This window comes from Bicyclus anynana, chromosome Z (assembly GCF_947172395.1).
Source record: "Bicyclus anynana chromosome Z, ilBicAnyn1.1, whole genome shotgun sequence".
NCBI lineage: Eukaryota > Metazoa > Arthropoda > Insecta > Lepidoptera > Nymphalidae > Bicyclus > Bicyclus anynana.
The window spans coordinates 10,729,219-10,755,700 of NC_069110.1; the positions used below are offsets into that span (position 1 = coordinate 10,729,219).

The window sequence follows — 26,482 nt, forward strand, 5'->3', positions numbered from 1 at the left end:
CGCCATCGGCGCCACTTACCGGATGCGGTTGGAGCATTTTTTTAACCGACTCCAAAAAAAAAAAGTTGGTTCTCTATTAGAGTTATTATATATATAGATATGTTACGCGACTACTCGAAGACCATTTAATTTTTTTTTTGTTGTAACTTGTAAGGGTATACGCCTGAGGTAGTCCCATTGTCTTCATGACCTGACGATGGGATCCTGGAGGAATCGAGGGGAACTTTCAAGGGAACTTTTCAATTTTGATGTATGTTATTAACTTAAAATATATACTTACAAATCAAAATAAAGTTACATTTTGATTTGTAAGTATATATTTTAAGTTCAATAAATACATATATACATACTAAAGGACTGTAAAAATGAAACGCTACTTTTATTAAACAATATATTTCGGTTTTTAATTTATTTCTAAGTTTGTTATCTAATTTAAAAAATGAAGGACTTTCATACAAACTTGCGAGTGCCTTTATAGACTTCCTTTATCCGGCCCTGTCGCAAAATCTGTTCTTAGTAAGTCCTGACTATAAACACCCTCTTGCCAAATATCATCTTTGTATGTTGGTTTTCAAAATTTCATGAAGAAAGTGACCTTTCGCATTTATGTGATAAATAACTACTATAAAATTAATATTTAAATTATAGTTCGTCCATTTACAGATTATAATTCGTTGCTTCATACAGTTAAAACATTACAGTAATTTGTCTGTCGTTTTATAGTTTCCTACTGTGCAAACTATGTGCAATTACATAATGCTTGTAGTGACTATAATTATTATGTGCTTTACATATAGTCTGGTAGATACATCTTGTAATAGTAAATTATAGTCCAGTCAACTAACATGATACTTTTTTCTATATGACAGACATCATTGAACTGCATAGGACTGTAAAATGCTATGCCATGACAAAAATTTTTAGTTCCATATTATTTGCTATCCATTATAATAATTCTCAGTATTTTTAAGTCTTGAAAAAATAATTAAATGTCTATATATTATGTAACCACGTGCGAGGAATTTATAAGTGTTAAACATCGATCTCCTATTAAAAAGTGGATGCACAATCAGTGACCAAAAAACGTCCCCACTCAATGAGTGCCAAATACAACTCACTTCAACTTGGCACTCAATTCAAGTAGTCGCATTTGCAAATTCAACCTTCCAACCAAACTCAATCCTTAAGGTTGAATTTGCTCTGAATTTACGATTTTATTGAATACTAGCGGACGCCCGCGACTTCGTCCGCGTAAAATTCGATGTCAACTTTACTACCCTACCCTTACACTACACTACCCCTACCTTACCACTACCCCAACCCTACCCAACCCCTACCTCTACCCTACCCCTACCTTACCCCCACTCTACCCGAAACCTACCCCTACCCTACCAATACACTACCCCTACGCTTCCCTACCCGTACCCTACCCTACTCTATAAATTCTCTATCTTACTCCTACCCTTAGCAAAATCGGTTCAGCCCTTCGAGAGTGGTGTGATGACCAAGGGAAATAGAGACTTCTATGCTAATAATATAAAGAGGTAAAGTTTGTGTGGTTGTAGGAGGTAATCTCTGGATCTACTGGACCGATTTGGGTAATTGTTTTACCAATAGAAAGCTACGTTATTTGCGGGTGTCATAGGCTATGTTTGATCCCCATATTCACACGGGAACGGGAGCTACGTAAATGAAAGCGCGGGGCGTCATATAGCGGAATTTCTGCGTCTTTTAGAAATTTTGTATTATCTCCGAAACTATTTAAGTAATTAACATACTGTAAAGGGCAAATCTTATCTCCATAATATCCTTGTGATTATTAAATATTTTTTTTTATTAAGGATTAAAGTTTAGTAGTATAAATAATGACGTAAATCTATGTATATAAAATTAATAATTTTTAAAACACAAAAGGTGCCTATATCTGCTAATACATAGAAGATAGATATATGGTGTCGCGGACTTTTTTGTAGAAATTTTAAAGATACATAAAGTCTCTATACATTAATTTAAATTTTACACAATATTTAAGGCAGCGCATGCGAATAAGTCTGTTTAAGAGGATTTTCGGTCCGACCTGTATGACAAAAACTGTGATAACTCGGCTAATATATATGATACCTATATAAAAAATATATATATATATATATATATATGCCTATAGCACTCCCCGATAATGTAGCATTCTTCTGGTGAAAGAATTTTTGAAATTGGACCAGTAGTTCCGAAGATTACCCCATTTAAAGAATGTGACAAACTTACAAACTTTACCTCTTTATTATATTAGTTTAGATTGGACTATATTTAAAGGTCTTTAGGTATAATTTTCTTTACCATTAATTCTAAAACTGTCAAAGCAAAATTGGCCAGTTTCAAAGTGAAATTTTCTACATGATTGTGCGTCCTTTTAATATAAGAGGTCAATGGTCAATAACACAAAATACTCTACTTATCTGAAGCGTTGACAGAGTATGAAGTATACCACTATTTATAACATCGAATATACAATCGATATTCGATATTATGAATATGTTTTTAGAGAGACGGATGTTATGAAGGCGTATATTATTTTGCCTACAATCCGAATATACAATCATAACTCAGACCAATTATTGTATAGGACCCGCTAGACCCTACTGTCAAAGTATATGATCAACGATCTTATAAAAACTGTCTCTATAGAATAGATTTTTTCCTCAAAAAATGACAGTTAATTACGCTCTTGATTATTATGGCTGCGATACTGGTCCTTCTATAATTGGTTTGAAATTTAAAGTGACGCCTGTCAGCCGTACTATTCTATAACTTCGCAAAAAAGAGTAGAAATTAATAGGGGCGCTATTATCGCCAATATGGCAACACGAATATTGACAACGTAAACGTATCTATATCAAAGCTGACAAAATTATCACGAAAACACTTATTAAAAGCTTCAAAAACATGTCAATATTGTAAAATACTTCAGAGCTCAACATTTATAGTACCTACTCTAAAATAAATACAAATCTCTCATCTCAGCCGTTCTTCGGTAAACATTGTCCAGATCCGACAACAACGAATTGGCTTCGAATTCTGCCAGACATCTCCTAAAAACGTGATATATATAACTTGGCAGGTACCATTACGGATTGTCATATTCATCTTGTGCCACAATAACATTAGTTCACAGCCGATAATTTTCCACAATCTATTAATTTTACTTTGACTTTTGACACTAACAACTGACAAGTTGAACAGTGTTGTAAGAGGGGAAAAAGTTAGTTCCGTTTCTACACTTTTTTGCCAAGCGGGAAACACACTACCAACACCCGACGTGACCTGACGCGTGTTGGGCTCCATGAAATCATACTATTTTATATGGCCAGAGACACTCATCTAACACCCGATGGATGCCACGTGACGCACGCACACGCAACGCGTTTTTTCTTAATTAATTTAAGGACAATACATATCTCCAAAATTTGCATCATATATTCATCAGACTCATTGATATTGTTTATTAAATCCATAGCACGCAACTGCAACAACCAACCATACACATTACTACCATAGATAAAAACACTATAAAACCCTCTACTGTTTTCAACTGACTTGAAAAATTGCTAGCGTGTCGTGGAATCGCGTGTTGGTAATGTCACGGCAATGGCACGTCACGTCGGGTGGCGTCGGATGTCACTAATGTGTTTCCGCCTTGAATCTAATATAAGGTATCACTGCTCATATTTCTTGGTTATTATATTTTCAAGTTGTAATGCAGGTTATGGTGGATGCAGTTAGCGGCGTCCGGAGTACTGCTCTTAGCGAGCAGCGCCGCCACGAACTCTTGCTGTTCTTTGAGTCGCGCTACCAAAGGCTCCCACGATCCGTAGTTCAGTTCCATCAGCTGTACAGCTTTTTTTATTATTTTGTTGGCTTCCAAACACCATTCCCTGTATAACACAAAAGCATAAGTTTTGCTCTCAGTCGACAAATCCAATCGCTATGAGCACCCTCTAAAAACCAAGATATGTACAGTCATGAGTTAGCGGTTATGCATTCTCTTTTGTCTTAAACATTTGTAATTATAAAATATGTTGATGCAATTGTCAGTACAAAAAGGCACTTTTAGTTCTCGTTCCTGTGGGAATACGGGGATAAACTATATAACCTATGTTACAGTCAAGTAGTTTTTTTGAAGTTAAACATCTATCTCCAATTAAAAAGTGGAGGCACAATCAGCGACCAAAAAACATCCCCCATCAATGAGTGCCAAACACAACTTCTTGGCACTCAATTCAAGTAGTCTCATTTGCAAATTCAACCTTAAACTCAATCCGTAAGGTTGATTTTGCTCTGAATTAGGGATTTTATTGAATATTGAACTATATTTAAAAGTATAATTTTCATTACCAATAATTCTAAAACTGTCAAAATTGCGCAATTTTTAAGCGAAATTTTGTACATGAGTGTGTCCTTTTATTATAAGAGGTTAATGGAGCTAAATCGTAAATCACACTCTGCAAAAACGAAATCATGGTTAGAGAGTAAAATTGTAATAAGGACGATTTGACATTTAATTAATATCAAATAAATCATACCAAAATTGTCTATGTGTGCTAACATCCATACCTGTGTTCCAAGTGTTGTGGAGTGTTGAGTATTCTCTCTAACATAACGTCGGACAGTTTTCTTAGTTCGTGAGCGACCTGAATAAAGAAATTAAAAAAACAACTATAACTAACAAATGATGTAGGCATCTTTACAATCAATTCTTCGAATAAGCTCCAAATCCAAAAAAGGGTTCACAAAGTCTGACTTAGTTCTGCGCCATCAGAGGTAAGGAACCTAGTTTCAGGAACTAAAAGGAAGTTAAAGGATTAAATCCAATGTACTTATGCTCCCAGCTGTTAATAAATTTAAATACTTGGGCCGATACTTCACATCTGATTCACTAATATTTTTTATAAGTCTGACTGACCTTTAGAGTAAAACTTCATGGAAAATTTATTTTATTAATTTTGGTAGAACATAAATGAAAATCATATTAATTAAATATAACTATTATATATTCCATACCTCTACACTAAAGGATCCAAACTGGTATTCTAAGCTCTGGATGTTTTGCTTTATGAGCTCCATACTTTTTCCAAATTCACCTGTGGAATAAATGTTGGAGAAATGAATAATTGTGTACAAATTAAATTGATCCACGGAGGGCTTGAACTTCGTTTGAGAGGTCCAGAGTTTGAACGCCGCCTGAAGTTCTGATCTCGACCATTTGTAGGAACTTCCAAACATCAAGCCTGAGCCGCCTGCATCCAGCGAATCCCTGCGACTCGCTTGGTATCGTCAGTCCGTCTAGTAGGGGGTCGACCGATACTGTGCTTTCTAGTACGGGGTCACCATTCCAGCACCTCGGGACCTCAACGATTCATCTTTGAATGGTTATGAAATTTCGGAAATGTAGTTTTTAATTATGAAATGTCCGCTAATGGATTTTGCGACAGGGTCGGATTAAGGATGTCTAAGAGCGGATGATGTCGCTGGTGGAAGGCTGTGCCTAGTTACCATCTTACCGGCAAAGTCGTACCGCCAAGTGATTTAGCCGTGATGTTGTGTAGAAACCGAAAGGTTTCTTGGGGAGGCCGCCATATTGGATTTGTAATGACGTTTCTTAGCTAATCATGTATTGTCTTTGACCATTTAGACTATGGACCTGTTTTGCACCCAAATTCATCAACAAAAAAGTTTGTCGTTTTTTGAGGGGGACGAGGTAAACTCACACATAGAAAATATTTAACACCAATATATATATTCTGTGTCCATACACTACACACAACTATACATTTGACTCGTAATACACACACGCGTAATTTTTACACAGACTAACAAACACATCGCTTAGACTGTCCACAGAATATATACATAGAATGTTCGATTACTTAATCGATTTTTGCTGTTCCGTCAAAAGAATCGATTCTTTTTAGAAATTGTTTTTATTACAAATTTGTTAAATTTTAGGTAAAAATACTTACAAATTAAATGTTACTCCATCTTTTACTAAACTACAAGTTTTTGGCAGTTTTTATGCCATTCAACTACAAAAGACGGCATTTTTAGGGAGCTCTTTACACGACGAAAACGATTACAGCAATGAAACATCGATTCTATAGCAACAGTTTTTATAAACGCGTTAGATCATTGAGTTTTGATCTTTGCCAGAGGGGTAACGGTTAGCGAGGCAAGTTCTGTTATTAATGGTCAAAGTGTATTGTATGTATCATAACTCAGTCATCAGAACTCAGAGCGTGTGCAAAATTTCATCCGAATCGAAAACCGCGAAGTGGGTCAAATCAAAATTCCAAGATTCTCTTATATACATTGTTACAAGTAAAGCTAATATAAAGCGTGTAAAAAATGGAATGATGCGGTAAACTCAGCTACTGACCGAGCTCAGCGTAGAGGCGCGCGAGGCGGTCGGCGGCGGCGCGCAGCGAGGCGTGGTGTCGGTGCCACACCTGCTGCTTCAGTCTGTACGACGCCTGCAGCTTCTCGCACTTCTCTTCGAGGCTGCTCATTTGCTCCACTGCAAGTTATTCAACAATCAAATAAAATTATTTATCAGATTCAAACATATTAATACAATAAAATCTTTTTAACAAAAAAATAATCAACCGACTGCAAAATCACAAAAAAAAAAAACAAAAAAGCGAAAAATAACATCATATGTTATGTATCGTCGTATCGTATGTTTTAAGAAATTAAATATCACGTGTCTCAAACGGTGAAGGAAAAACATCGTGAGGAAACCTGCATACTTTACATAATTTACTTAATTCTCTGCGTGTTTGAAGACTGCCAATCCGCATTGGGCCAGCGTGGTGGACTATTGGCCTAACCCCTCTCATTCTGAGAGGAGACTCGAGCTCAGCAGTGGGCCGTACATGGGTTGATAAAGACGATGTGATAAATAAATAAATAAATAAATATACTTAAACAATACACATTACTATCTAGCCCCAAAGTAAGCATACAGAGTAGCTTGTGTTATGGGTGCTAAAATAGTTGATATTATAATATTAGTACAATTATATACTACATATAAATACTTATATAATGTATAAATACACACAGACACTGGAAAACACCAATGCTTATCACACAAATATTTTCCAGTTGTGGGAATCGAACCCACGGCCGTGGATGTAGAAAGTAGGGTCACTACCCAGTGCGCCACGCGGCCGTCAATCAATCAACGCTGTGATGATGAATGGTGTATACCTTGCGCGGCCAGCTCGTCGGCGCGATCCAGTTGCGCCAGCACGCGCTCCGTGTGCAGCTCCGCCTTGCACTGTCCGCAGCGAGCGCGCCCGCCGCGCCGCCACACCGGGCCTTTACAGCCCGCGCATGAATACGCGCTGAACACCAACTGCGACACAACAACACAGTTCACTGCGACACACATCACAGTTCACTGCGACACACATCACAGTTCACTGCGACACACATCAAAGTTTACAGTTCACCGCGACACACATCACAGTTTACAGTTCATTGCGACACACATCACAGTTCACTTGGCTTCGGCGATGGCTAGTTACCACCACACCATCAAAGACGTATGGCCAACCGAATTAGCGTTCCGAAGCTGAATCGGGGCGGGGCACATAGTTCAAAGAGCCGCCCGCACTTGAAAGCGCAGTATTGGTCGACCCTCCACCAGGTGGACTGACGACATCAAGCGAGTCGCAGGGATTCGCTGGATGCAGGCGGTTTAGAACCGTGATGTTTGGAAGGCCCTACAAAAGGCGTATGTCCTGCAGTGTACGTCCATCAGCTGACATGATGGTAGCAATGGTTAAGGCACATGGTTCAGTGTACGCGTACAAGCCGCACCAGAAAGCGCAGTGTTGGTCGACCCTCCACCAGGTGGACTGACGACATCAAGCGAGTTGCAGGGATTCGCTGGATGCAGGCGGTTCAGAACCGTGATGTTTGGAAGTCCCTACAAAAGGCCTATGTCCTGCAGTGGACGTCCATCAGCTGACATGATGGTAGCAATGGTTAAGGCGCATAGTTCAGTGTACGCGTACAAGCCGCACCAGAAAGCGCAGTGATGGTCGACCCTCCATCAGGTGGACTGACGACATCAAGCGAGTAGCAGGGATTCGCTGGATGCAGGCGGTTCAGAACCGTGACGTTTGGAAGTCCCTACAAAAGGCCTGTGTCCTGCAGTGTGCGTCTATCAGCTGATATGATGATAGCAATGGTTAAGGCACATAGTTCAGTGTACGCGTACAAGCCACACCAGAAAACGCAATATTGGTCGACCCTCCACCAGGTGGACTGACGACATCAAGCGAGTCGCAGGGATTCGCTGGATGCAGGCGGCTCAGAACCGTAATGTTTGGAAGGCCCTACAAAAGGCCTGTGTCCTGCAGTGGACGTCCATCGGCTGACATGATGGTAGCAATGGTTAAGGAACATAATTCAGTGTACGCGTACAAGCCGCACCAGAAAGCGCAGTGTTGGTCGACCCTCCATCAGGTGGACTGACGACATCAAGTCGCAGGGATTCGCTGGATGCAGGCGGCTCAGAACCGTGATGTTTGGAAGGTCCATCGGCTGATATGATGATGATGATAGCAATTGCATATTCATCTATACTAATATTATAAAGCTGAAGAGTTTGTTTGTTTGTTTGTTTGTTTGATTGAACGCGCTAATCTCTGGAACTACTGGTCCGATTTCAAAAATTCTTTCAGTGTTAGATAGCCCATTTATCGAGGAAGGCTATAGGCTATATATTATCCCCGCATTCCTACAGGAACGGGAACCACGCGGGTGAAACCGCGCAGCGTCAGCTAGTTGCATATAAAGTTCAGCGTAAGCGGCTTGAGAGCCGTGATAGCCCAGTGGATGAGAGCCGTGATAGCCCAGTAGATATGACCTCTGTCTCCGATTCCAGAGGGTGTGGGTTCGAATCCGGTCCGGAGCATGCACCATTTCAGTTGTGTGTCTTCTAAGAAATTAAAAATCACGTGTCCCAGACGGTGAAGGAAAAGATCGTGAGGAAACCTGCATACCAGAGAATTTTCTTAATTCTCTGCGTGTGTGAAGTCTGCCAATTCGCATTGGGCCAGCGTGGTGGACTATCGGCCTAACCCCTCTCTTTCTAAGCAGTGAGCCGGAAATGGGTTGATAACGATAATTCAGCGTAACACTACGTACAGCGAAGTCCCTCCTGTCGGCGTCGCTGCAGGCGGAGCAGGCGCACGCGAACATGTACTGCGCCCGCAGCTGCGCGCGGCGCTGCGCGGTGGGCTCGCGCGCGCGGTGCGGCCCGTAGCAGTTGAGCACCTCCGCGCCCGCCGACAGCTCGCGCGCGCAGCGAACTATCAGCCGGCTCTTGTAGAACCTGCAATAGCGTAGTGGATTCATATCATTAAACGCAAGCTTTCGGGAAAGGCTTATTATAGTGTTCATGATTATATTAATGACTAGCTGACGCCGCGCGGTTTCAGCCGCGTGGTTCCCGTTCCCGTAGGAATAGGATAATATATAGCCTATAGCCTTCCTCGATAAATGGGCTATCTAACACTGAAAGAATTTTTCAAATCGGTCCAGTAGTTCCTGAGATTAGCGCGTTCAATCAAACAAACAAACAAACAAACAAACAAACTTTATAATATTAGTATAGATAATATTATAAAGCTGAAGAGTTTGTTTGTTATTGTGAGCTTGATGTTAAACTGTAATATACGACTGTGTGCTCAGTATAAAATAAGTTTGTAAAATGGTGGTAAACAAAAAAAAACCTTGGCTGAGTTTGTTGTGGGCTTTTCTCGGACCAAGGCGCGTTTGGAACCTAACTTTAGTTTTAAGTTTTTCTGGTATGCAGGTTAATTCTCTGGTGTGCAGGTTTCCTCACGATGTTTTCCTTCACCGATTGAGACATGTGATATTTAATTTCTTAAAATGCACACAACTGAAAAGTTGGAGGTGCATGCCCCGCACCGAATTCGAACCCACTCCCTCCGAAATCGGAGGGTGTGGGTTCGAAATGGGTGTGGGGTCGGAAGGTATACCTTACTAGCGGACGCCCGCGACTTCGTCCGCGTAAAAATTGATGTAAACTTCTCTACCTCTACCTTACCCTGCTCGTAAACCTACCCAACCCTACCCTACCCTACCCTACCCCTACCTTACTCCTACCCTACCGCTAACGCTAACCCTTCCCTCCTCCCACCTTACCCTACCCTAACCCTACCCGTAACCTATCCATACCCTATCCTACCCTACCCCTAATCTACCCTTACCCTACCCCTACCCTACCGCTAACCCTAACCCTTCCCTACCCCTACCTTATCCCTACCCTAACCCTACCCTACCCGTACCCTACCCCTACCCTACCCTACCCTACCCTACCCTACCCATATCCTACTCCTCCCCTACCCTATACGTTCCATATCCTTCCCCTACCTCTACCTTGCCCCTACCCTACACTACCCCTACCTTATCCTACCCCTTCCCTACCTCTATCCTATCCCTACCCTCAGCAAATTTTGTATTATCTCCGAAACTATATAACTAATTAACATACTGTAAAGGGCAAATCTTATCTCTATAATATCCTTGTGATTATTAAATAATTCATTTTGATAAGGATTTAAGTTTAGTTGTGTAAATAATGACGTAAACCTTAGTTTAAAATTTAAATAATTTATTAAAGTACTAAAGGTACTATATCTGCTAAAATATAAAAGATAGATATATGGTGTCGCGGACTTTTTTGTAGAACTTTTAAAGGTTCAAAAAGCCTCCATACATTTATTTCCGTTATACGCAATGGTTGAGGCAGCGCATGCGAATAAGTAAGTTTTTCGGTCTGACCTGTAAGAGAAAACCCGCGATAACTCAGTAGTTATATATGATAGAAATATAAAATATAGCCTATAGCACTCCCCGATAACGTAGCATTCTACTGGTGAAAGAATTTTTAAAATCGGTCCAGTAGTTCCGAAGATTACCCCATTTCAAAAAATTGTTACAAACTTACAAACTTACAAACTTTACCTCTTTATAATATTAGTATAGATAATATCAATATCGTCATTACGCATTATTAACATTTTTGTCATTACAGGAACGGCTGATCATTTCCGGGAACAACACAAAATTTGAATAAAATACGTATAATTTGAGCAATTTTTAGAAAAAAAAAAAAATATTACACTGGAAAAAAATTCATTATTTTCATTTAATGATATGAAATATCTTGAATTTTATGCACTGTAATAGCAATTTGTTTATTTTTTTGACGTATTTTGCTAGTAGAAGATTTCATGTCTTTTGTTTTCACTATAGATTATATATATATATATATAATACTGATACATTATATACCCATGCTATTTGACAACGCTTAAATTATGTGTTTCTTTTTGTTTTTGTTCATTATATCCAACTTAGAAAAACGTTCCCGGAATGATAGTTTTCTGCTAAATATCCATTATGAAGCAATATTACAAAAAAAATATAGAACTCAAATCAAATCAAATCAAAAATCATTTATTTCAAGTAGGCTCAGTTTACAAGCACTTTTGACACGTCAGTTGACTATTTGTAAAGATTCTACCACCGGTTCGGAAGGCAGGTTCTGCTGAGAAGATACCGGCAAGAAACTCAACAGTTGCTCTTTTGAAAAATTCATACAGTATTATAATTAACAATTAATAACAATTACTGTTTACATTTTTTATAGTTTTACTTTCTGTGTGAAGGTGGAAGATGATCCAACGACCTCCAAGCATCTTTATCATTAAGGAACTCATCAATGTTGTAGTACCCTCGACTAAGTAGATGTTTTTTAACACATTGCTTAAAGCTATGCATTGGCAGGTCCATCACAGTCTTGGGGATCTTATTATAGAAGAGTACACCCAAACCTACAAAAGATTTTTTTACTCTTTGGAGACGATATGCAGAAATAACTAACTTATGCCCGTGTCTAGTAAGATGTGGGTTTAAATCTCCTTTTCGTTTGTACAAATTAATATTTTGTCTTACATATACTATACTGTTATATATATATTGACAGGCTACTGTTAGTATACCTATTTCTTTAAACTTTTGACGGAGGGACTCGCGTGATTTTAATTGATATATTGCTCGAATTGCTCTTTTTTGAAGAACAAATATAGATTGTATATCGGCAGCCTTGCCCCACAATAAAATACCGTAAGACATTACGCTGTGAAAGTACGCAAAATAAACAAGCCTAGCTGTATCAACATCAGTAAACTGTCTTATTTTTCTCACGGCAAATGCCGCTGAGCTAAGTTTACCAGACAGTTTTTCTATATGAGCACCCCACTGAAGTTTACAATCCAAGGTCACTCCCAGGAAAACTGTGGAACTCTCCATTTCCAGTGTTTCACCATCGATCATTATAGACTTATCTAATTTTTTAACATTTGGCAATGAAAACTCAATACATTTAGTTTTCTTGGCATTCAAAAGTAGATTATTTGCAGTGAACCAATGCGACACATGCGATATGGCACGGTTTACGTCGTCAGAGTTATCTTTATTTCTGTCGGACTTAAAAATTAAGGATGTGTCATCAGCAAACAGTACAATCTCACATATGCCGCTGACATGGTATGGTAAATCGTTTATGTACACTAAAAATAGAAAAGGACCCAGAATTGAACCCTGTGGAACGCCCATTATGGTAGTGGAACCGTGCGACTTTATATCATTTATGCATACCTTCTGCGTTCTATCACTGAGATAAGAGGCAATGAGATCGAGTGCAACACTTTTGATGCCATAGTGGCTTAACTTGAGTAGAAGGGTGTTATGGTCAACACAATCGAACGCCTTGGACAGATCACAGAACACACCAATAGCATTCTTAGAACCTTCCCATGCTTCATAAATATGTTTTAAAAGTTTAGCCCCTGCATCAGTTGCATTGCGACCTTTTGTAAAACCATACTGTTCAGGATGAAACAAGTTATTTAAATTAAAATGACATAAAAGTTGATTTAATATGATTTTTTCAAAGACCTTGCTAAGTGTTGGCAATATTGTAATCGGTCTATAATTATTAAGATCTGATTTGTCTCCTGATTTAAAAAGTGGTATCAATTTGCCATGCTTCATTAGGTACGGAAAAATACCTAAGTCCACACATTCATTAAAAATAATGGCTAAGTGGGGAGCAATTACATCAATTATATTAGATATTACTTTCACTGACATGCCCCACAGATCTCCGGTTCTTTTTAATTTTAACAAATTGAAAGATTTTTTAATGTCTGATACAGTTATGTGGTGAAATTCAAAAAGAACGTTGCACTCTTTAACATTGCCTCTTAATAATCTCTGGGCTTCCGTAGCAGACGAATCTAGTGAATCAGTTAACAAGATAGGAACATTCTGGAAAAAATCTTCAAAGGCATTAACAACCTCGATATCAGTGTTTACCTTTTTGTCATTGACAATTAATTCAAAACTGATATCCCGCGGTTTGATTTTTCCTGATTCTCTATTAATTATATTCCAGGTAGTTTGTATCTTGTTCTCAGACTCAATTATTTTCTGTTTGATGTGTAACGATTTCGCAAGAATACAAACACGTTTGAAAATTTTTGAGTAACTTTTGACATAATCTAAATAAGTTCGCGTTTGAGTATATTGTTTTTCCTCGTACAACTCGTACAGTTTGTCTCTACTTTTGTAAATGCCTACAGTAGCCCATTCGCTAAACTTTAATTTTTGACTAGCATTAATGCGTTTAAAGTTAAAAATTTTACTAAACTCTCTGTCTATTGTCTTGAAAAGTGTACCAAAGAGCATGTCTGGATGATTATTTTCAAATGCAAGACTTGGAAACTCTGTGCACTGCCCTGTCAAAGTTTATTAATATATAAATTTTGCGACAATATAAACTAAGAGTCATCATTACAGGTAGCATTATTTTTTGTCATAAAACCAATCTTGAAATTTGCTACCTTGGGGATTTTGAGCTAGCTGTAATTTATACTTACGTATTAATGATGTTGGGGTCACACGAATGGTTCATCATCGCTGCGGAGGGGAATATGGCGGTCGCACGTCGCACTTCGCGCTCGCTCACTGTGCGCCCTGAGTAAAAGCATTTATTATTTTATTATTATTATTATTGAATATAAAGGGGAAACCCACCGGCCAATACAGAGTATATGGAGATGGTAATATGATGTATTAATAACGATCTGGTTTAATCATCATCATCATCATTATCAACCCTTTTTTATTATTCGGCTGAGCTCGAGTCTCCTCTCAGAATGAGAGGGGTTAGGCCAATAGTCCACCACGCTGGCTCAATGCGGATCGGCAGACTTCACACACGCAGAGAATTAAGAAAATTCTCTGGTGTGCAGGTTTCCTCACGATGTTTTCCTTCACCGTTTGAGATGCTTGATATTTAATTTCTTAAAATGCACACAACTGAAAAGTTGGAGGTGCATGCCATATGCATATCCACTGGGCTATCACGGTTCTTCTCTCTTCTGGTTTAATAATTGGCTTAAAAAGCGAGGCAGGACCTGTAGCCATGTGGCACGTCGATTGTCTTTCTACAAACACCATGTTCGTTTGGATGTTTGTTACTCTTTAACGCCGCTACTACTGAAGCGATTTGGCTGAAATTTGGAATTGAAACAAATTTTACTCTGGATTAACACATAGGCTACTTTTTATTCCAAAAAAACTAATGATTTTGATGATATGAATGTTTGTTACTCTTTCAAGCCTCGACTAATGGTTCCCGAGGGTTTTGTGAAAAACTAAATTCCACACGGATGAATCGCGGGCGTCTGCTAGTGCTTCGTAAACTAAAATAATGTATGGGAATGACAGTTTCGATCGAAAACTCGATCACGTGACATGTCGATAGCAATCATTCCCATACACGTTTTAATTTTCGAAGCGTTTGCGATTGTAGAAAGAGAATCGACGTGCCACATGGCCAACAGGCTACGTACCGTCATCGTCGTCCACGGTGGCGAGGCTAAGCGTGGCGTGACCGTTGCACACCAGCTGCCCGAGCGCGCGCAGCAGCAAGGCAGCACCGAACAGTCGCATCTCGTCAGTATCCGCACTGAGCGGCACTTTACTCGGTAGATACTCGAAGAACGAAGTGTAGTTCTCCAAGTAGAGGGTCAGCATTGTCGCTGTCTAAACAAGTTATCATCATCATCAACCCATATTCGGCTCACTGCTGAGCTCCTCTAGAATGAGAGGGGTTAGGCCAATAGTCCACCACGCTGCCCCAATGCGGATTGGCAGACTTCACACACGCAGAGAATTGAGAAAATTCGCTGGTATGCAGGTTTCCTCACGATGTTTTCCTTCACCGTTTGAGACACGTGATATTTAATTTAGTTTATTTATATAAGTTGGAGGTGCATGCCCCGGACCGAATTCGAACCCAAACCCTCTGGAATCGGAGGCAGAGGTCATATCCACTGGGCTATCACGGCTTAAACAAGTTATAGGTTAAACTTATTTAGTTTTTTTATTTATTAACTAGCGGCCTCAGTCAAGCTTCGCTTTGACAGTTAGGCAAGCAACCAATTGCAAGAATTAAATCAGAAGGGGGTGAAACAGAGGTTGAAAGATTGTATAGAAAGTCCTTCATTTTTCAAGTTACATTTGCAAAACATACCATTGTTTACTTGTCAAAAATATACTAAAAATGTTCAAGATTTTCCAAATACTACCTCGAAAGGGTTAAATAGGGGTTGTAGTTTTTTTTAATATAAATCATTCATGTTTTGTAAAATGATTGTGTGGACTATTTATTACACATAAGAAATAGAATGGGCGAAAATATTAATAGAATGGGTGAAACAGGGATTGAAAGTGTACATTATCATTAAAATAAAAAATACTATACTAAAGCCTTTCTTCTTGAGTACTGTTTACCAACAAACAAATTAGAAATGAAAGTAGAAAACGCATGTCATTACATAACTTATTTAGTTTACATTATGTATGGTTAGTTTATAAAATATGATATAAAATACATTATCAATATCCAATTGTTCTAGACTTATTAATCAAAGGAGATGGCCCAAAATTGTATGGATGCCCAGGATCACTCATTGTACCCTAACCTATATTTTATTTAACTAGTTTTGATTATACAAATCTACGAATTTACTTTAATTCTTTCGAAATAATATTTATTATCTCCCAAGAAATGCAACATTAATATGGGTAATAATGGCGGATAGATGACGTTTTCAATGCAGTAATCGATTTGACGTTTGCTGTCAATTGTCATGTCATAGTTGCTCTATGGGCGCCATCCTGATATAACTCAAAATCTTTATTTTATTTATTTCTTTTTATTTAGTTAGATTTAATAGACTCAAAATTAAAAAAAAAACATAAATTCGCTGTCTATGGTTGGTTGTCTTGTCTATGTTGCTTTCTCTTTGTTCCCAACCTTGTGCGCGTTGTAATGTTTAAAACTTCATTAAATTGTAATAATTGCTTAATATATAACTTTTTCACTAATAAGTATATTATTTCATTTCATCAATTCACTTCAATAAATTTTAATAAGATCCTTGTATTTTTTAAATTTTAATGATACGGGGTACAAGAGTGGACCTAAAATGGACCATCTCCTTTATTTTTATTAATTTAAGAACAAGTTATATATAATTATTATTAGGTGTGAAATGACTAGTGATTTATACCCTCATTTTTAATTTGTTTGTTGGTAAACAGTACTCATCAAGAAAGGCTGAGTATAGTGCATATCACACTCACCAAGGCATATTGTACATAATCCGTCCTGTTCATTTTATCAAAGTTTGTAACAAGATTGAACATCCTATAGAACGAGGGCGAATCTTGTTTATATATTTGTATATTGTCGACTTGTGCGTAACTTCTGAACAGTTCTGCCGCCGATGAAGGCTTGGGCAGAAGCCGCGGCGGCTCTGGGAAGCCATTGTGTGCACTTATAAGTAAAACCCTGAAAAATAATGTTTAATCCTATGTTGATAAAAAAAACCATTAGTTTCAAAAAGTATTTGTTAAAACGATTTGAAGATTTTTCCTATCGATTTGACAATATATGTTTTCGTATTTTGCATTAATGTGTTTAGTTAGTATCAAATCCTTAAAAGACTGTCGCCTGTCAGTTGTACACTGATAATACAATGAATTTTATATAAAGGGATACGAATTTATTTCCGTCTGTACCAAGCAACGACATTATATTGTATAGATTGCATTTATGTTTCGAGAAAACGGCGCATAAAAGTTGTTCCCAATGCTAGGCGGGGAGCAACTATTTGACAGGTTTTCATATAATTTTTTGTCAGTTCTGTGAGCCGCAAGAATGACAGTGATCATCTAGTCTATGTACCGTAGGTACAATGTATGTCGTTGGTACCAAGTAATTTAACTGATTCGGCAAATGTTTCTTTGAAAATAGCCCTCACGAGGTCATGAGTTTTCCTTAAGGGTTCATTTACACGAGCAGCTACCGACGACTGCAGTCGACTGTCGTTGACTACTGTCGGCCGCCGAGATGTCGACGATTGCAGTCGACTGCAGTCTGCATGCAGTTGCCAGATGCCGCTGGCAAAGTGCTGCTCGTGATAAACCCTAATTGTACTAATTTATGGCCAATTTTCTGCTCTGTATCAATCATACAATTTGGGCCCAAGTTTGTATGGAAATTGGGTTCTTTAAACGGCACGTGTAGGGCAGACCAACCTTAAAGCTAAATGTGCGATGCCTATAGTGGGGAAGAGGGCACACTGCGCCGCCACGCACTCCCAGCGGTGGAAGCTCTGCGCGGCGCGCGCGCGGCACCTCTCCCCACAGTACACGCTGCGCGAACACAAGTTGCAACTGCAAACGAGAAACAATAATAATAATATTGTTATGGAGAACCCTATTACTAGAGACATAGGGTTCTTTATCGCTTAATCGAGTTGTTTACAACTCGTGTTGTTTTGATCGCTTGTCTATTGTTATTGTTTTCATGTGGCGAACTCCGTGGAATAAACAACACGCGCACGGCCCCAGAATGATCTGGAAGCGTTCGGAGTGGGTGACGGAGACGCCGATCGGGGCAGTTAACTTTGAAACAAAGTGAAGTGAACATCAAGAGTTACCAGCGATACAAGTGAACTATAATGAACTCGGCTACGATTTTGGACTACGAATTGCCTACGTTTGGAAGTGTGTATTGATACTTGGATTAGGGAGTGGAAAAAAGTCTAATAAGAGTCACCAGGTGTTTAATTCCAAATCCTCGAACGCTAGTTCGTAACAATATGCTCCAGAACATTTTTTTAAAAGCCACGGAGTTTAGATATGGCCATTAGATTAGTCATCTAATGATGAAATAAATAATATCTCCTGCGTACATGGTTAACGCAGGAGATATTATAGTGGACAAATGTGCACTAAGTGGACCAAAGACATCAAGCGGGTTGCAGGGAGCCGGTGAATGCTGGCGGCTCCAGACCGTTTTGTTTGGAAGTCTATGGAAGAGGCCTATGTCCAGCAGTGGACGTCCATCGGCTGATAATGATGATGATGATGAAATGTGTACTAATCACAGGTATACTCTCTGTTCCCTCACTCTCGTAGTCCGATGGAACCGTCGACCGACACGACCAGTGAAGGATCAGGCGCAGGACCGACGGCTTTTCGTGCTCTCCGAGGCACAGGGTGTACCAACCCCAACTTCCCAAGTCCAGGCTGCTATTAAAATTTTTGTTGTAAACACACAAAAAATTACACTTTACTAGAAGACCATTCCTGTGGGCAAGCATCAGCTGATGGACGTCCACAGCATTTCATAGATCTTTTGAAGAAACTTCCACACATTACGATTCTAAACTGCCTGCATTCAGCGACTCCCTGCGACTGGCTTGATGTCATCAGGTCAACTGGTCGGCCAACACTGCGCTTTAAACTATGAGCCCCGTCCACTTTCAGCGTTGCGACTCGTTGAGTTACGTTACGAGCCAACTAGTTTTTTGCGGATCTTCCCAATTCTGCGAGTAGATCACGTAGGTACAATTTGGCGGGTCTTTCGCTTATCATAATCAGCCTAATTTATTCCTTATAAGGAAGGAGTTCCTAGCTAATTGTATTAGTGGGATAGTCGGGACTCACGGCACTGGATTGATGTCGCCCGCGCAACACATCTCGCATACTGATTCCTCGGAGGGCAGGGCGACCCACGCGTACGGCTCCTCTGAGAACAGGACGTCGCCGCGTTGCGCGCCCTCCGTAAGAACTACGTGTCTGCCAGCCGAATCGCTGCGTCTGTTACAATTAAAAAATATATTAATTTAAAATATATTAATTTATATATATTTAACCTTTTATAATAAAAGGACGCACAATCATGTAGAAAATTTCACTTAAAACTGGACAATTTTGCTTTGACGGTTTGAGAATTATTGGTAGAGAAAATTATACCTAAAGGCTTTTAAATATAGTTCAATATTCAATAAATGCCAAATTCAACCTTATGATTTGAGTTTAAGGTTGAATTTGCGTGTTTTGCGTGAGTTAACTCAACTCATCTCAACTAAGCTATGTACTGAGTACAAATATGTGCAAAAACACATTATCTATTCTCTCACTCTTATATGGCATAGGATGATGGCATAACAATGACTGGGGAGAGATATATGCAGCTATTTATGTAAGCAAACATTTTAAAATAGGCACTATAATTCAAGTAATATTATAATCATAATTACCTTAATTCGATGGCGTTAGAAGCTGCATTAAAGTTGGGATTCACGCCCCGATACCAGTCAGGAAGAACAACTGTTTCATTTGTGCTGCCATCTTCTTTCACAGACTCTAGTTTCCTTTCCAATATTTTTATGTGTCGTTCAAATTCCACTAAAAGAACAATTAATAAAGCTGTTAAACAGTGTTACATATAAATCTATACTTATAATAAAACCGTAACAGGTGAAAGTCAGTACCTACATTGAAGATATTTTGAAAATTTTGATAGTAGGGCATTATATGATCGATCGATCGATAAATATATCTGGACAACACACACATGTATGTACTATGTAGTATACTAGTAATTTAAAGTGAGCCGTGATAGCCCAGTAGATATGACCTCTGCCTCCGATTCCGGAGGGTGTGGGTTCGAATCCGGTCCGGGGCAAGCACCTCCACCTTTCAGTTGGGTGCATTTTAAGAATTTAAACGTCACATGTCTCAAGTGAAGGAAAAACATTGTGAGGAAACCTGCATACTAGAAAATTTTCTGAATTCTCTGCATGTGTGAAGTCTGCCAGTCCGCTTTGGGCCAACGTGGTGGACCATTTGCCTAACCTCTCTCATTGTGAAAGGAGACTCGAGCAGTGAGCCAAATATGGGTTGATAATGATGAATTTATAGACCGTAAAGCTCATCGCGTTTCCAACGAATTATAACCCAAGTGACCTAACAGGAACTTTGTGGGATATAGAAAGGGATAGTATCCTTGGAGACGTTTGTACTTAGTACACATATCTGAGAAAAGCTTTTTACACTTTTTCCAATACCAATGTTTAGGTGCTTTCATAGGCATAATACGCAGGTTTCTAGTCTGCTACGAACTAAAGAATCAAATTAAAGTTACATTAGCTAGCTAGCTAGTAGGCTAGTTACCTTACTGGCAAAGAAGTAACGGCAAGTGATTTAGCATTGCAATACAATGCCATGCAAAAACCATCTGAGTTACAGGTAGAATAAACTTCTCTCCCAAGTTGGCCAGCTTCCGAGTCTATCATAGCATGCATTGTCAATTAACATCATGTGAGACTACGGTCAAGGGCTAAGATTTCATTGAATAAAAAAAACAATCTTAATAAACAATACAAAGAACTTACAAGCATTTGAAGCAGAAAGGTTAAGGGAAATTGCATGTTGAATGGCAGAATCGAGTGACACGCGGGCTTCGGTTCGTTGTTGTAATTCGATGTGGCAATCGGCGCGGCGTAGAAGCAATTTGTGCCGCTGTTCTATTGGGTAACCATGCTCAATGGCCAATGCAACATCGGATAGGCATTCCTGGTAAAAAATCATTTTAGTTTAATAATGTCCTTGCCACAACATAATATAAAGAAAACACTAGCTGCTCGTGCTGTGTTAGCCATTGATACTCTTTTTAAAACTTAAAATAAATTGATAATGCTTCGAATATTTATAAAAGGATGGGAATGCCATATTCGATTGATAGGTCGATCACATTAACTATTACGAATTTTATTCCCATACACAATTGTAAAAAGAGAATCTATAATATAGATTGTGAATGAAGACGAATCTATAATGCAGATTGTGAATGAACGAAAAAAACTGAGGCGCGAAAATGTGAATTTCACATTTCACCGCCGCCTCAGTTTTGATGTGCTACTGTTCTATCTCTAGGATAAAATATCATTGCATATCATATATATTTTAGATTTGTAGCAAAAATTTCAAGAATATCAATGGCAGATTGTTTCATGTGTGATGGCATAACTTTGTTGGATTACTTCCTAATAGAAAGTTGACATTAATTGGAAAAAGTAAGAAAGACTCAAGAGAAGTGGAATGTTTTTTATCAGAGGAACCCATTGGTTTATTATAATTACTTATTGTGTTGAGTAATTAGCATTGATTGTTGTTATTATTACTCATTGTTATTAGTAATCAGTAATTCAGTAAGGCTGAATAGTAGTTATAGTGGCAATAAATATATTCTTTGTTATATGTGGCTGTAGTTTATTGGTTGCTTGCGAGTTGCGTAATTGTACTACTTAATGGGATGAAGTTTCATCCATTCCAGCACAGCATTTAAATAGTAATATTAATAAAAAAGAACTCAGACGAATTCCTCCGCAATAGACTTAAGATGTATATCAAGAGATAATGAGTAAATTTCTGAGTAAAAGTCTATTTATCTCTCTTTTGTTCCAACACAACTTAAGAGAAAGTGATATTAATGCTATCTCTTTTGATGTGATAAGATGAAAGTGAGAGTAATACATAGACAAACTTATCTTGTTATCCCTGAGTGGGCAAATTAGTCTAGCTATGATAGATACATAGGTTTTGCAGAGTATTTCCCATAACTTCAAGGTGTTGACAAGTCCACTTATAGGAGTCGAACCTCATAACAATTCTTTTTGCCTAGAAAAAGACTATCCATGCAACACATGCCTTTATCTATCCTTGTATTTTAAAATCCGTAATCATAGTGTAATACTGTAAATATCGAAAGATATTGACACTGGCGCTCCGCACATGACCAGTAAGCTACTTAATGATATTTATCAATGAATAAGTTTGGTTAGGTTATAATATTATAAGGGACACAATTGAAGAGCTATTTACAGAAGAAATATTTTTTATTTTGAAAATATTCATCTTAGAACACACATTCCTTAGACATTTATAATTAATTTTTCTTAAAGAATATAATCCTAGAGTTATAGGGAATACTCCCGAGCACCCTGTATATATTGTGAATAATTGTCTTAATTTCATTTAGTCCTTTCTTCTTAAACAACTTATTTAAACACATAAAATATTGTCTATAATGTCGATTTGTTTTTAGGAAATGTAAAAACTATATAAACATAAATGTATAATGTCAGTTAATACTAAATTGTTCCGAGGAGTCGCTAAACTTGGATCACTTTTTGCTGTGATTTTGTAGGCACAAAATAGTAATAAATAATCATTGATGATATGTATAATTTATGTTTAGTTAGTTTTATAATTGAATAGTTAGTTTTATAAAAATAAATTGAAGCTATTAATTAATATTAAACAAAGTTAAGCTGCTTAAGACAACACAGAAATTTGGACCAATTTTATGATCTAAGATTTAATGGTTTTTTTTTGCACTATAAAAAATCAGAAAAATTCAAGAACATTTAGTTATAAGGAAAAATGAATTTCTCATGTATGGTATGGCTTTAATATGATACCTTGACCTGTATGTAAAAAGTAATAATTTGCACTAATTTACCTGAAATCTCTTCATTCGTAGTAATGCAGCAGATCTATTTGCTAGAGCGAGTGAATACATGAGACTGTTGTGTTCAGCATACATTACACTGTTTGTGTAGCATTTATAACTTTCTTCTACATAGTTGGTTCGAAACTTGTCATTGCCTTTTTGCCTCCACAGTAAAGAAATATCATCACATTTTAAAGCTGTGTCTAATTCACTTGTTTTTCTACAATACGCATTTTGCATTTGTTTCAACCAATGAAGTAAGATTTTTCTGTAAGGGAAATCTTGATCAGATTCTGAGAATAAGGCTACGATCAGATGACAAAAATTTGTCACCCTGAGATAAGTCCTTGAGTTGTTAACTCTTTTAGTGTTCTTGTTGCCTCCCCATGGTGAGAAGGTATCCATGAGAATTTCCCCACGTAAAAAATAGGGCCAGATGACAAAATCTAACATGTATAATCTATGTGTTTAGAGAACCACACATTGTATCAGACATTACAAGTAAACAATGGTATATGTAAAATATTAAATGATCTTCACATGAACAGAGACAAATATTTTAGCAATCCATGGATTCACCGTGCAGGTGCCAGGTCCTTTATGTGGTAGAGAGAAAATTTCAAGCAAAGCCCATGAAGATACTAGACTCTATCACTTAAGCTAGAGACTGACAGTAGAAAAGATTTTACTTAATTTACAAGCACTTCAAGTTATGTCATGATATAAAGGTGGTAAGTAAAGTCAAAAATGAAAACTTAAAAAAAGTTACGAGGGTTCCAAACATGCCTTGGTCCGAGAAGAGCCCACAACAAACTCAGCCAAGATTCGTTTACAATACATCCTAGAAAAAGAAATTTTTAACAGGTTGTTATGTATCACAAAAAACACTATGAGCCAGACAAGTCCAAATAAAGATTTAATACTACATATGTCACAAGCACGACTAAACTATGGCAAACAAGGGTGGCGTCTTAATTTGACTTAGTCGCATAGTAAACAACTAAACTTATTTAACCCTAAATATTATTTTCAATGTCGAGTTTTGTGTTCAGGAAGTATATATATCTAGTTATATATATAATGTAAGTAAACATAAAAATGTGCATGTGTGCGCTTAGTGAAGAAGCTAAATCACTTTTAGGTACACGTAGGTGTGATTTTGTAGGCACGTAACAAATCTAATATTATAAAATCTAGAGAGACAGCCGAATTTTAGGTGAAAAAGCGGCAGACAAACTGGCGCGTCGCGCCACGACCACAAAGTTAGTAGGATCCGAACCAATAGTACCTATATCATTCAGTGAGTACGAAACATGGTTATATAATCAAATCATTAGCACCCACACCAAACTATGGGTCAGCATAACCACATGTAAACATACAAAAGAGGCACTTCCAGACCTTCACCCAAGGATAACAAAGAAACTCATGCAACTCAAACAAGATAAGGTGAGAGCAGTAGTTGCTGACTGCCCGCTAAACAAAGATCTTTCAATTCTAGGTATGGCTGTCAGTTCTCTGTGCAGAGCCTGCATGGAGGAAAACAGGAAAACGAGACATCGCTACATGTTGTGCTCAGTTGGGTATAGCGACCTGGGCGGCCTGCTAAGCTTCTGGAGCAAGCTCGGCTATATGGAGTGAATCCAGCGGGAACCTACATCTAAGGACCCACGTACAATGGCCAGTCACACGGCCCAGAAGAAAGAAGAAGAAGAAGATCGTTGAGTCTAAACATGAGGCGTAAGCTGCACCCACATCGCTTCCCAACACCGAGTACTGAAAACTTTGGCACTCTTTAGAATTCTGAACTTCTAGAAAGAAAGAAATGCTATGAAATACTGATATTTCATAGCCTAACCGCTGGCCTAACGTGTTAGGTTACTAAATAATAGATCCTTAATAACGTTAATAATTCTTCGCCACTGCTGAATAAACCTAATAACAAACAGTATATATTTTTATAATTAGTGTACGCACCTGACTCCTTCGTTATTGTAAAAATAATTCATTGTATCGATCTCATCCTCAGTTGTGCGATCGATTTTTTTCTCTTCAGAGGATAATAACAACAACAAAATTTCCCATTGTTTCGCACAATCTTCAGGTAACCCAACACTGTACATTTTCTTTAAACTTTATTTTCTACAAACGGGTCTCCAATAATAGCTAAATAAATTAGGTATTTTAAAAGATTTTGGAATGAAAAATCAGTTTCCTTTTTAAAATTATTAGAAGCAGTAAGATTTTATTACTATGTACACAAGACCACAGACCACCACAGACCACAGTCCACAAATGTCAAATGTAGCCATAGATCAATAGATAGTAATCACAGATCACTATAGACTAGACCAGAAATAAAACTGTGACAATGACAATATAAGCACAGAATAAAAGTCAAATAATCAAATATCTTTTATACATAATATCAAGGCAAATAGTAGATAAATCTCTTAAATCTATTCATAAAGATTATAAAGAGGTATTGTTTGTGACTCTAATTATTAAAGGTTTACTTTAAGTTATTTTATTTTTATGATTCAAGCGATGCTGAAATATCTATTTTTTACGAAATCGGCCCAATAATAAATAAAATCAAAATTGCGCCCATTTATTTAATTTGGGCAGTAAAATTATGGGATTGTCATTTAATTTTGAGATTATGGTGTAGATAAATAATAATTACAATAATTTTCCAAGCAAGTGCTAATTTTTTTGCTGACTCTTAGCAGTAGGAACTATTTTCTAGTGGTGGTTTTAACTTTTGTCAATTAAATAATTTTAAACTTGATACTGATTTTTATTTTCATTTCATTATTTTTATTTACCATATAAATTAACATAATAAACTGTAAACTTATTACTTTGCCTTTAGTAACCGAAACTCTTTGTATAGTGTGGTTATGAACTTTTGACTCATTCCCTATAATTCAAAAAATATATATATGTTACCGGCAATATGCATAATCCGGCATTTTCTACAATGACTGGGTAATGTAGAGAATAGCAAAATATAGGACCCGGTCAAGCTTCGCTTTGACTTATGTGCACTTCTTCCCTATCCCTACTCTACACTACTCTACCCCTACCATACCCTACCCCTTGACTCTTAAACGTTTGTATGGGAAATAGAAAAGGGTTGTTTTTATGGTTTTCCCGGCAATTATTCTAATTTTTCTCACCTTTTAAACCTTCCCTATACCTCCACGAACATTTGAAGACCAAGATAAGATAAATCCGTTCAGCCGTTCTCGAGTTTTAGCGAGACTTCTTCTTCTTAAGGTGCCTCTCCGACTAGCGAAGGTTGGCAGTCAGTTTTTTGAACTCGTCTCAATCCTTCGCGAGGCGAAATAATTTTTAGCGAGACTAACGAACAGCAATTCATTTTTATATATATAGATAGATTGCCTAGGTGATATATTCAATAACCTGACAGGCAGCCGG

General features: G+C 37.8%; 1 protein-coding gene across 1 annotated transcript; it reads right to left on the reverse strand.

Annotated features, from left to right (window-relative positions):
- Positions 1 to 263: 263 nt before the first annotated feature.
- LOC112047788 (SET and MYND domain-containing protein 4) lies at positions 264 to 25,317 on the reverse strand. Its single transcript, XM_024085032.2, has 15 exons — positions 25,016 to 25,317; positions 23,048 to 23,306; positions 20,919 to 21,099; positions 19,782 to 19,929; positions 19,186 to 19,338; positions 17,770 to 17,907; positions 16,813 to 17,020; positions 15,015 to 15,207; positions 14,037 to 14,133; positions 9,211 to 9,397; positions 7,261 to 7,408; positions 6,428 to 6,565; positions 5,056 to 5,135; positions 4,609 to 4,685; positions 264 to 3,929 (listed from the first exon to the last, which is right to left on the reverse strand). The coding sequence occupies exons 1-15, from the start codon at positions 25,159 to 25,161 to the stop codon at positions 3,734 to 3,736; spliced, it is 2,349 nt and encodes a 782-aa protein (XP_023940800.1). The 5' UTR covers positions 25,162 to 25,317; the 3' UTR covers positions 264 to 3,733.
- Between the last annotated feature and the right edge of the window lie 1,165 nt (positions 25,318 to 26,482).